This window comes from Cetorhinus maximus, chromosome 5 (assembly GCF_964194155.1).
Source record: "Cetorhinus maximus chromosome 5, sCetMax3.hap1.1, whole genome shotgun sequence".
Lineage (NCBI taxonomy): Eukaryota > Metazoa > Chordata > Chondrichthyes > Lamniformes > Cetorhinidae > Cetorhinus > Cetorhinus maximus.
In genome coordinates, this window is record NC_135883.1 from 61,865,125 (window position 1) to 61,878,383 (window position 13,259).

Sequence of the window (13,259 nt, forward strand, 5' to 3'; positions counted from 1 at the left end):
AATAGTTCAAATGAATATGTTCAACTCTCACATTGTTTAAGCAATCTTCCTGTTGTTTGGAGACAATACAGTAACAGCACCTGGCTTCAAGATTGATGAAGGTTTGAATGACCCATCTCTCTCCTTGAGAGGAAGCAATCATAGTTACAATGGCCAGATTCCAGTACCATTGTCTAGGATGCTGGCCTGACTTGTATTACAATTCCCTAATTGTATTATATTGATGGCATGCTTCTTGTACCATTGTAGTGCCAATGGCAGGTAATGGCATTTCCCTGGTACCATTGTCCCATGATAGCAATCAGCCAATGTCCAAATTATTTCGATGAGCCACTGGCTGTGATTTTCTGTGCCCGTTGGTGTCAGGCGTGTTTGGTGACGTGAGTGGACAACATGGCGCAATTGGTTTCACGACAGCGTGAAACCAGTTTGCGATCGTCTGCTCAGCAGTTTCCACCAACGGACATTGGGAACCTCATTGTAATACATCAGCGTATCATTATTAGGCCTGTCCGCCAGAATCATTCCCCCCCTACACCCCACTGGATCGTCCGCCCATGTCGGCGGGAAAACATGCCGGTGGAGAACATGTCTTGACAACTGTGATGTGCAAAAGTCGGGACTTATCCGCTGAGGCCTTGCTCACATCGCTGACGTCTGAGGAGCAGAAGATGCTGGAGCCCGACACCAATGGCACACTGGAGGAACGCCCATGAAATGGTGGGTGGATTCTCATGGAGATGGCTCTGCTGTGAAGCAGCGCACAGAAGTTGAATGGTCACCGATGATGCTCACAAGAGATGACGGTCGAGGAGGTGGGAAAGGAAGAGCTAGGATTGGCTGGGAGAGGAAGGGGTATCGGGGGGTGAGGTTGGGAGGAGGGGATGAAAGTATCAGGATGGCGTGAGGTTGGGGTGGGGGGAATGAAGGTGTCAAGATGGGATGAGGTTATGGGGAGGGAATGAAGGTATCAGGTTGGGAGACGGGGAATGAAGGTGATGGAGGGGAGGGAGAACGGGGAGAGGAGGTGGTAACGGGAGAAGACAGCTACTGGGGAGGTAGGTGTAAGGGGGGTGGAAGGTTCAAGGGAAGGAGTGTGGAGAGAGGGGAAGGCGTCCAGGGGAGGAAGAGGTGCGGAGAGTGGAGGGAGTAAGTAACAGTGGCAGAAGGAGTCAGGAAGAGGGTAGGAGTAAGGCTGGAGGAAGAAGTGAGGCTGGAGGAAGAGGTAAAGCTGGAGGAAGGGGGAGGGACTAAGCGGGGGCCGGGGGTGGGGATGGGGGTGGTGATGGTGGAAGGGGTCCCAAGGGGAAAGGGGTGCGAAGGGAGAAGGGGTGCGGAGGAGGGGATGTGCAGGTGAACGTGCACGGGAGGGATCGGGTAGGTCCATGACCGCCTCTTGGGGAGTGAACTGAGGGCAGTCGTGGTATGGAGGAAGGGTGAGATTTATCAAGGGCAGAGTGAGGCGGTAGGGTGGGAGGCTGAGTGTTCGATGGTAGCGATAGAAGGGACGGCGAGCATGGGGACCTGGAGGCAGGCACGGAACCTGGGTGTGGGAAGGAGGAGTTCAGGGAACTGAATGTGGATGGGGGTGAGATTTTCAGGAAGGAAGAGAACGTGCACGTTCACTTGGATATCCCTGAAGGAAAAGGCTTGCGGCTGGTGGGTCACGGAGGGGAGGTGGAATCTGATGCCGGGGGGTGGTGAGGGTCAACAGTGATGGGGGAAAGGAAGTGGGTGACTGGGGGAGGGTAAAGGATGGGGGGAGCAAAAGTAAAACCCAATTAGCACCATGCTGTCCAAATCGAAAGTGAAATGAGAGTCGTGGTGGGTGAGATCATGTGCTGCATGGGAGTGTGATCACTGGCTGGGTGGAGATGCAGGTCAGGCCAGCTCAGATAGACAACTGAAAGCAAGCCCCAGCAGGCAGCATTCACAATGCTCAGGACATGGTGATGCCTGTGAAATGTGAAGGATCCATGTGTGTGGGAGAGTGCTTGCACAAGGCTCCGAAAGGCCCTGCCACACACAAACTTTTCCCTCCAGAATCACTCATGGGCCGGCTGCTCCCTCTGCAGTGCTAGGTCTTCTGGACTGCTTGTTTCCAACCTCTTCACTGGAGGAGGAATCCTCTTGGCTGTAGTTGAGGATGTGGGTGGAGCTGAGGAACTGGCTGGCTGAGGCTGTTGGTCCATTGTCACCGGTCCCTGTGAACCAAAGTAGAGATGATTAATGCATGGCAGCAGAGTCAAAAGCAGGAGAAAGAGCACTCACAGTTATGTTGAGGGGGGGATGATGTGGTGCAGTCTCCTTATAAGGGTGTTCACCGCCAGCCTCACCGTCACTGCTGGCATGGTCCACGTCCTCACCAGTCAGTGCAATGGTACACTCCTCAAAGTAAGTGCATGGCCTCTTTGGACACTCCACCCCCAGTCTGGGACCCCTGCTGATGTGAGCAGGCTTCTCCTGCTTGAAAACAGATGGAGAATGTGAGCAGGACACACGGCACTGCATGGAATGTTTGTGTGGTGAATGGTGCCATGGACAGGAATGAGGATGTGAGCTCGAGAGGATATGAGCCTGATGGAGATGTGAGGGTGTGTGTGTGAGAGTTAGTGGTGTTGTCCCTTGAGGTGTGAGATCCCTGTGGATGTGTGATGGGTTTGAGAGTGTGTGAGTTGAGAGTGATGAGAAGAGTGACTTACCCTGGCGGAATGGATGAGACCATTCATCCTGCAGTGGCACTGGGTGGCTGTCTTCTTTTGCAGGGCATTGGCGCTGACCATTGCTTCCAAGCCTGGTTGGTAACGCCGCTGCCCATCCTTTGGCCAAAGCAGGGATAGAGGACATCGCGGTGGGCTTCCACGGCATCCAAAAGGCACACCGGTGATGTGTTGTTAAACCTGGGCTGCAATCTTCTTGCCTTTCATGGACATCTTCCCTGCAGGAATCGTGGGCTGTAAGCACTGAGATGTGTGCACGCAAATATGGCGCCTGGCGTGATACAGCGGCAAGGTGATGGTGGGCGGGCGAAGATAGCCTACCCACCATGGAAACAGTGTCTTTCCCAGGAATGCATAAATAATGTAGCGGGTTTGGGATGATACGATGTGAAAACCTGCCATCGCGGCTGGCGGGTAAAACTTTGTTTTACTCGCCCGCTACCACACTTAGTGCAAATCTGGGACAGTTCCGCCCACTGTCGTTTACTAAATGTCCTAATTAACCCCTCTCTGTGCAGCCCTGTGCTGCTGGCTGTGGCTTGGCTTTTGTCTCTTATGGTTCAAAGCCTGGGACAGAATTCTCCCTTCAGCGAGCGGGAGCGGGGCCCGCTTGCCGACGCATAAAATGATGCACGGTGACATCGGGTGGGCGTCCTGACATCACCGCGCGTCATTTAGATTGTCAGTTTGGCAGGTGCCCAGCTGCATCAGTTGCGCGCCCGCCAAACTGTCAAAGGTTTATTAAGGCCATTATTAAACTAATTAAAGTTGTTAAGAATGCTGCCCGTCCAACCTTAAGGTTGGTGGGCAGGCGAAGAGCTCAGGTGGCCTTCAGAAAAAAACATGAAGCCTCATCCACAGGCGGGATGAGGTTTCATGAGGGATTTAAAATTTGTGTTACATTTTTAACAAAAGTAATTGACATGTCCCAGTTCATGTGACAATGTCACATGAGGGGACATGTCAATAAAATTTTTCACATCGTTTATTATCTCTTTAAACATAACATTGATCTCCCTGAGGCAGCACTTTGCCGCAGGGAGATCTGTGTGCTCTTTTGGACACAAGCGCGAAAGAGCGCACTCCCAGCTCAGGGAATCCCCCCCCTGCCTGCACAGGGAGTGCATAGCGCATCCTGACACACGTCACACTGGGCGGGCCTTAATTGGCCCGCCCACGTAAAATAGCGGCACGCCCCCAAGCGGGGGCGCCGATTGGGACACGCCTGCTTCCGCACAACCCCCCTGACAGGGGGAAAATGCTACCCCTGAGGTCAAAACCTGTCCACGGGTTTGGATTTTATATTCCATAAATTTCCTAGTTGGAGGGGATTCCAATCCTACAATTTTTATATTTCTTGCTAGTTTACTCTCATATTCTATTTTCTCTTTCTTTATCAGTTCCTTGGCTCGCGTTTGCTAAATTCTAAAATACTCCCAACCCTCAGGCTTACTACTTGTTTTGGCAACTTTGTTGGCCTCTTCCTTAACTTCTCTTGTTAACCATAGCTGGATCACTTTTCCTGTTGCGCTTTTGTGCCTCAAAGGAATGTACATTTGTTGCAAGCCATGTATTAATACTTTAAATATTAGCCATTGCCTGTCTACCATCATACCTTTCAAAGTAGTTTTTCAATCTACCAGAGCCAACATGCCCCTCATACTGTCGTAGTTTCATTTAATTAAAGATCCTAGTTTCAGATTGAACTGTATCACTTTCAAACTTATCGCAAACTTCTATCATATTATCGTAATTATTCCTGAAAGGCACCTTTACAACAAGATTATTAATTAGCCCTTTCTCATTACAAATACTACATCTAAAATAGCCCATTCTCTAGTTGATCCCTCAACGAAATGCTCTAGAAAACCATCTTGTATACATTCCAGGAATTTGTCCTCCAGAACATTGGTGCTAATTAGGTTTATCCATCCCGTGCCCTACATTACCACTTGTTATGATGTGGCAACTGATGTGTGCCAGGTAGACCAAATCCACAAGGGGAACTTGGTCGTGCTATCACAACGGTTTTGTAATTTGTATTTATTGCAAGAAGATGTGTGCACTGATGTCAGAAGTAATGAGTCCACCAAGATCTTTAGAGATTTTTAAAAATTTAAATTCAAATATTTATTAACAAAATAAAAGATTTCAAGCACACTCTTATGACTACAATTATTTACTATTATAATAAATACTAAAATTCCTAATTGACCTCACTCCCATATACACACCCCTTTTAAGGCAACAGTCCAAAATAGATTTTAGATTTAAAACAAACCCAGCAAGTTAACACAGTACCCACTTGACAGTGGAGTTCTGAGTGGAATTTCCTCAACTTCAGTTACTTTACATAGCAGGCTTATGCACAAATGGCTGGAGGCATCGTGAAGGCTGTTTTACACACTCCTGTTAGATCTTACATGGCCTTCTCCTTACAAAGCCTTTCATTCTCCTTTCTATATGTTTCTCTCTCTTGAATATGTAAGTTCTGTTGTTCCATGTGTCTTTGAAACTGTATCTTCCTCAAAATAAAAACTTTCATGTTGCCAATATTGTCAGTAACCTTTGGGGGGAAAAAACACTCCTTAGCCTTGCTTATCTGGCTAGTTGTAAACAGACTAAGATCCCTTTGAAATCCAAACAATCCCTTCATTTATCTGAAAATGGAAATTCACTTCACACCTACATGCTAAGCCAGCATCCATGTTTACTCATTAGCATGTCAAGCACATTTCTATACTTGGTTTCTTCTGATGATTTCCAGCTTGCAGTCAACTTGACTCCAAATGTAATTAAATCAAAAAGACAGGACCACCTATACTTACCCCATAAACCTACTTCACAATAAACCTGAAAAGTATTATGAAAATTATTGTACTTTTGTCACACACTATTGTTTGGTGGCCTATAAACGACTCCTGCCAGTGTCTATTGCCCCTCACTATTTCTTAGCTCCATCCAAACTGATTCTATATCCTGATCTTCCCACCTAATATCTCCTCACTAATGTACTGATCTCATCCTTTATTAACAGTGTTATCCCACCTCCTTTTCTGTTTTATCTATCCCTCCTAAATGTCGAATATCCTTGAATATTCAGTACCCAACCTTGGTCACCCTGTGGCTACAACTCTGTAATAGCAATGAGATCACATTTCTTTACTTTTACTTGTGCCGTCAATTCATCTGCCTTGTTGCGAATGCTGCGTGCATTCAGATAGAGTGTCTTTAATTCTCTCTTATTATTTTCGCAACCTCTATCCTTATCTGCTGGTGCAATCTTAATTTTATATGATCTGTCCCCTCCTGCCACACTCTGATTATCATTTCCCACAATGTTACCTTGCTCTCTTGGCCCCTTTTCTCTCTTTACTTTATCACACCTTCCCTCACATGATCCCTCACCCCCACTATTTAGTATAAAGCACTCCCTGCCATCCTAGTTATATGACTCGCCAGGACATTGGTCTCAGCATAGTTCTGGTGAGTTGTTGCAGTGCATCTTACAGATAGTACACACTTCTGTCATTGTACCCTAGTGTTAAAGGGGGTACATTTTTAGGATGATGGATGAGGTATCAATCAGGTGGGCTGCTTTTTCCTGGATAGTGTTGAGCTCCGTAAGTGGTGTTGGAACTGCATTCATTCAGGCAAGTGGAGAGTATTCCATCACACTCTTGACTTGTGCCTTGTAGATGGTGAACAGTCTTTGGGGAGTCAGGAGGCAAGTTACTTTGCGCAGAATTCTCAGCATCTGACCAACTTTTGTAGCCACAGTGGTCACACTGGATGGCCCAGTTCAGCTTCTGGTCAGTGGTAATTCCAAAGATGTTGGTGGCGGGGGGAAGTTAGCTGCAGTAATGCCATTGAATGCCATGGGGAGATGGTTAGTTTGTCTCTTGCTGGAGAGATTCCATCAACAAACATCCCCATTTCTGACCTTATGATGGAAGGAAATCATTGATGAAACTGCTGAAGATGGTTGAGCTTAGGACACTATCCTGAAGAATGCCTGCAATTATGTCCTGGGCTGAGGTGATTGGCCTCCACCAACCACATCCATCTTGCTTTGTGCTCATGTGACTGTAACCAGTGGAGACATTTCCCCTGATAACCATTGACTTCAATTTTGCTGGGGTTCCTTGATACGACGCTTGGTCAAGCTGCCTTAATGTCAAGGGCAGCCACCCTCACTTCATTTCTGGAATTCAGCTCTTTTGTCCATGTTTGGACCAAGGCTGTAATGATGTCTGGAGCGAAGCATCCCTGATAGAACCCAGACTGAGCATCATTGAGCAGGTTATTGTTGTGTAAGTGCTGCTTGATAGCGCTGTGAATTACACTACCATCACTTTGCTGGTGATTGAGAGTAGGCTGCTGATGATGCAGTAATTGGCCAGGTTGATTTTCTCCTGCTTTTAGTGGACAGGACATAGTGGACAGGTTTCCATATTGCTGGGTTGATGCCAATGTTGTAGCACTGGAACAGCCTGGCTAGGGATGCGGCTAATTCTGAAGCATGTCTTCAATACTTCAGCTGGAATGTTGTCAAGACCCATCGCCTTTTCTGTATCCAGTGCCTTCAGCATTTCTTGATACCACAAAGAGTGACTGGAATTGGCTGAATAACTTGCATCTGTGATGCTGGGGACCATAGGAGGAAGCCAAGATGTATTATCCACTTGGCACCTCTGGCTGAAGGTGGCTGCAAATGCTTCAGCCTTGTCTTTTACAGTGATGTTCTGGGCTCCCCCATCATTGAGGTTGGAGATATTTGTGCAGCCTCCTCTTCTGGATAGTTGTTTCTGTCCACCACCATTCACGGCTGGATATGGCAGGGTTGCAGAGCTTTGCTTGGATCCATTGGTTGTGAGATTGTTTTGTTATCTCCATCGCAAGCTGCTTCTGCTGTTTAGCATGCACGTAATCCTGTGTTGTAGTTTCACCAGGTTGGCGCCTCATTATTAGGTATTGAATCAGGGTTGTTGACATTGGTAGAACGAGGGACATGCTAAGACATGAAGTTACAGATCGTGGTTGAATGCAATTTTCCTGTTGATATCCCAGTTCTGAGCTTCTAGGTGTGTTCCATCATGTTTAGTATGGCTGTAGGGCCACAGAAGATGATGGAGGACATCCTCAGTGTGAAGATGGAACTTCATTTCCACAAGAACTGTGGGGTGGTCACTCGTACCAATACTGTCATTGGCAGATGCATCTATGATAGATAGACTGGTGAAGGTGAGGCCAAGTATGTTTTTCCCTCTTTTTGGTTTCCTCAACACCTGCCGCAGGCCCAGTCTAGAAGATATGTCCTTCAGGACTCAGCCACCTTAGTGAGTAGCAGTGCTACCGAGCCACTCTTGACATTGAAGTCCCCCACCCTGAGTACATTCCATGTCCTTGCTATCCTCAGTGCCACTTCCAAGTGAAGGAGTATTGATTCATCAGTTGACAGTAGGTGATAATCAACAGCAGGTTTCCTTACCCATGTTTGACCTGACGCCATCAGACTTTATTGGGTTTGTAGTCAATGTTGAGGACTCCCAGGGCCACTCCCTCCAGGCTATATATATGGTACTGCCACTTCTGGTGGGTCTGTCCTGGCGGTGGGATAGGACACACCCAGGAAATACAATGGAGGTACCTGGGACTCCTCTTGGCTGTAAGGTATGATTAGGAGAGTATGACGATGTAAGATGTTGCTTGACTGGTCTGTGGGACATCTTCCTCAATTTTGGCACAAGTTCTCAATGGCAGGGTGTGCCATTGTTGTTTCCAGTACCTACAATGATGCTGAGTGGTCCAACTTTATTATTTTTCTACTTTTCTCCAGGGGTTTGGTATAACTGAGTGGTCTGCTAGTCCATTTCAGAGGACAGTTAAGAGTCAATCAACTACATGGCTGGGGGTCCAGAGACACATGTAGGTCAGCCTGGGTATGGATGGCAGATTTCCTTCCCTAAGGGGTATAAGTGAAGCAGATGGGGTTTTGCAACAATTGAGTAGTTTTGGGGTCACCAGTGTTGAGACTAATTTTGTATTCCAGATTTATTAATTAAATGAATTTAAATTCTGCCAGCTGCCATGATGGGATTTTAACTCATGCCTCTGGAGCATTAAAGTCCAAGCCAGTGGATTACTAGCCCAGTAACATTACCACCATGCTAACATTCCCATTTCACAATAGGGTTGTGAATTTATATGCATTTAGTTGAGATTAATCCAAACATGCATTTTTAGAATTGAACACAAATTGAACTTGATAGTCCTATGAAAAGCAGTAAAATATCTATGTAGTTTACAGGATTCTGCTGAAGCCAGAGATTCATGTTTGCTCCTTGATCAGCAGCAGTTCATCAGTACTTTTCCCAAATGGCCATTCTTGTATGCAAACCTAGACATTGAATAAATTAGCCAGTTTGGAGGAGCAGGTTGGAGGGTGAGAAGGGGTATGCAGCCAAGCCTGTTCCTCTGTTCAACTGGCATTGACAGGCCTGTACTTTTTCATCAGAGAGCATCATAGAATCATGTTTGACTCTTTCTCCCCTCTCAGTGACTTATGGAGGCTGAATTCAGTTCTGTTACCTTACCTGAGATAGGCTACCTTATCACAGATAAGGAATCATACCTGGAATCTCTGGGACCTTCCTATATGGTGCAGTACCACACTATGAAATGCGTTTCCTCACTCGGTCATTGAGCCGTTCTGTAAACTACTGTTTTATTTTCATTCTTGATGTGAATGGAATCTATTTTCCAAGATACTGTCAAGGACTGGAGTGTTATGCTCATATATATCTCCCAATTATGCAAAGCTTTCTTTTTCCAATTGTATCTATATTGAGGGTTCTTTTGTTGGAAAAGTTTTTCTATTTAATGACCTCTCCAAAATGTAACACCAGTCAGGTATTGCAGGAGTTGAACTTTGATGAATGTCACTACCTATACAGCTTTGCATATATGTTTTAAAAAAAGGCGATGCTCATAAATTCAAAATGGCATTGACCATATGTATAAACTTTGGAGGTCATTATTTAATGTTTTATCCTATCTTTTTTCTCTCTGCTGTGTCTCAATATTGTTACATGCACCGTTTCTGCTGCATTAACAATGTAATGATCTGTGCCGAGATCGACTCCAAAATCAGCCCCCCTGAATAGGCCACTAGTAGCTCTAAGACGTGCCTTTCCTGGAGATTTCATTACTTTCTTCCTGTTGCTCAATTGACAGGGAGCAGAACACTCACTGTGCCCAAATTAAGTTTGACAGTTAAAACTGGGATCTGGATTCTGGTTCTCTGACTGAGAGTTCAACACTTCATCAATATATGCTGTAACTACTTAAACTGAGATGGTGTAGCACGCTAGTGCCACAGTGTGGTGGTTTGGATCATCCAATTTGCACTGAGAAATCATCAAGCAGAATCTCAGAATCACACAGTGCAGAAGAGGCCCTTCGGCCCATCGAGTCTGCACCGACATGTGAGATACACCTGACCTACCTACCTAATCTCATTTACCAGCACTTGGCCCATAGCCTTGAATGTTATGATGTGCCAAGTGCTCATCCAGATACTTTTTAAAGGATGTGAGGCAACCCGCCTCCACCACCCTCCCAGGCAGCACATTTCAGACCATCACCACCCTCTGGGTAAAAAAGTTTTTCCTCACATCCCCCCTAAACCTCCTGCCCCTCACCTTGAACATATGTCCCCTCGTGACTGACCCTTCAACTAAGGGGAACAGCTGTTCCCTATCCACCCTGTCCATGCCCCTCATAATCTTGTACACATCGATCAGGTCGCCCCTCAGTCTTCTCTGTTCCAACAAAAACAACCCAAGTCTATCCAACCTCTCTTTATAACTTAAACGTTTCATCCCAGACAACATCCTGGTGAATCTCCTCTGCACCCCCTCCAGTGCAATCACATCCTTCCTATAATGTGGCGACCAGAACTGCACACAGTACTCCAGCTGTGGCCTCACCAAGGTTCTGTACAACTCCAACATGACCTCCCTACTTTTGTAATCTAGGCCTCGTTTGATAAAGGCAAGTGTCTCATATGCCTTTTTCACCACCCCACTAACATGGCCCTCCGCCCTCAGAGATCTATGGACACACATGCCAAGGTCCCCTTGTTCCTCAGAACTTCCTAGTGTCATGCCGTTCATTGAGTACTTCCTTGTCAAGTAAGAAGTATGTCTCTTTACAGTTAGGAAGAAAAAGTTGGAAAGGCAATTTGTCCCCATTCCTTATGTACACCACCTGCTAGCTGGCTCAAAGAAGCATTGGCAACGGCTAGGGAGCTGGCTACATACCCACATTCTTCGCTGCAGTTAATGTGTTTACCAGGAACCAGGAGAGTTGTGTGAAAATGTTATTGGATAATTTAGGTGAGAATAGCAAGTGAACTTTAAAAAAGAAATAAAATCCAATGAAGCTTTAAGTTTGTGAAAAATTGTAGTGCAGTGTTGGCAGTATGATAACGTCCATGTGCTTTTGAAAATATTGTGTGCACTTTCCATGACTACAACATACGTGTATTTAAATTTTTCAAAAGCTCACAGTGCTTTACATACTCAACAGCAATCCTAAAGTGAATGCACCCACACTTACTATAACATGCAATTCCCACAGCCCAGGTAGATGTCCTTCCATCCACCACAGGTTCAGATTTTGTGTCGTTTCCCTATAGTTCCATAACTCAGAGACACTGCAAGAAAATTTAAACTGTTGGACTCTGATGACAAACTTGGAATCTCCAAAATAAATACAGTAAAACAGCATTTTAGCTTTTGCTGACAATGAATTGGACAGCATTGTGTGAGCTGTGGTTGATGCTACACACTCCTATCTTTATGCTAAGGCATGATGGTAATGAAGCTCTTAAACTATGTTTAATCGTTATTTAAAAGTTCACACGTTACTATTATGATTCCAAAATTGTCTTGTTTGCTGCATCATTACCCACAGCTAATCTTGCAGCTAATAGGCTGTATAAATGGTTCATTTTGGTGATTTTTAAATATTATGGTTAATGGTCCTTATGACAGACAAACAAATCACAATTTCCAGTTCAAGCCTTAGATTTTTGGTGAGTCTTGTGTCATATAATTGGCACTCTCTGTGCGTGTATATGTCCCCATATGGGATATATTTGCATCAGGCAGCAATTTTAAGTAGTATTATATAATTGAGTTGTTTTTTGTGCCTTTTTTCCCTCTATTTATTCTAAAAGATGTTTTAATTGCCTGCACTTTCTATTTGTGACTTAGCTGAATGCGGAGCCTCTGTAATAGCGACGGAAGGCACACTGTTATCACCAAATTACCCAGCCAACTATGAGAACAATCATGAATGCATCTATAGAATTGAGACTCAGCCAGGGAAAGGGATCCATCTTCGAGCCAGGATGTTTAAACTTCAACAGGGTGATGTTGTCAAGGTAACAGTGACCTCAGCACGCATAGTTTCTTTTTGTTTATCTTTCCTAAAAAAATCCAGTCAATCGCATCACTCATATTGCAGAATTTCAATACTGTATAAATTTTGAGATTAAAATTATAAAAGCGGATTGTACAGCTACATGAACCGATTTGAACCACAAATTGATTGAAGAATATGTTTCAGAACATGCTTCATTGGTTTTCACGCTTACTTTAAATGATTGAATTTTAAATGGGTCTCATTTCCATTTGAAATATGATCAATCAAAGTTCTGCCAAAACTGTGGTAAACGTACCATAGCCAGGAAGGTTTCAAGTTTAATTATTGACCTCTCTTGAGTTAGCTGACCTTGGCTAAGGTCAAGTTAGGGCCCATATAGCCTTAAAATAAAGAGAGGAAAACTCAAGCCAGGGTACACAGAGGTTCACTCACACCTTTGTCTTTGGTTAGACAACCTGCTGATTATCATTCTCTGGTCTTATGTAAAAAGGTTAAAAAAAAACCTTGCATTTATATCACATCTTGGACTTTTTTTTTCTTCTCTTTACTTACCCTTTCCTGATGCCAGGGTATGGATCCATGAGCTCTCTGATATTTTGCTAGAAGGGCAAGCCTTGGTCATGTGTAAACAAAGTAACTTTTTTTGGCGCAGTTTATGCTGTCTACTGTATTGTGGAAGGATTTTATTTGGAACAAAGGATTACTTTAACTTAACTATATGATAACAGCGAGTAATGGAATAAACTTACTGAATGTCAAATTGCCCAGGAGTAAATGTCCAAGTTTCCATTGCTACGTTTTAGCGCCCTCAGTCCAGGACTTCTCATCTGTATTTAAACCATCCGTTATTGTTTAGGAAAAAAATATTATTTCTGTTATTAAAGATGAAGTGCTGGACATCTGAACTGAGGTGTAGACAATTTCAATGTGATAAAACCAATATCTCACTCGTAATCTAACACGGAGAGGTGTTGATCAAATTCCTGTTACGTTCGCTTAATGGGAATTTCTTTTCATTCCTTCACCAGATTTGTCAATAGATTTGCTATAGTTACACACTTTCTTCCTCTTATTTCTCTGCAAATT

General features: G+C 44.7%; 1 protein-coding gene across 1 annotated transcript in view; it reads left to right on the plus strand.

Moving 5' to 3' along the window:
* LOC144680673 (CUB and sushi domain-containing protein 1-like) overlaps nt 1-13,259 on the plus strand; it is a 2,611,816-nt gene that overhangs the window by 2,044,437 nt on the left and 554,120 nt on the right. Inside the window, exon 22 of the mRNA XM_078541910.1 lies at nt 12,002-12,171. Coding sequence (XP_078398036.1) covers nt 12,002-12,171 — 170 coding nt within the window. The remainder of the gene's footprint in view (nt 1-12,001; nt 12,172-13,259) is intronic.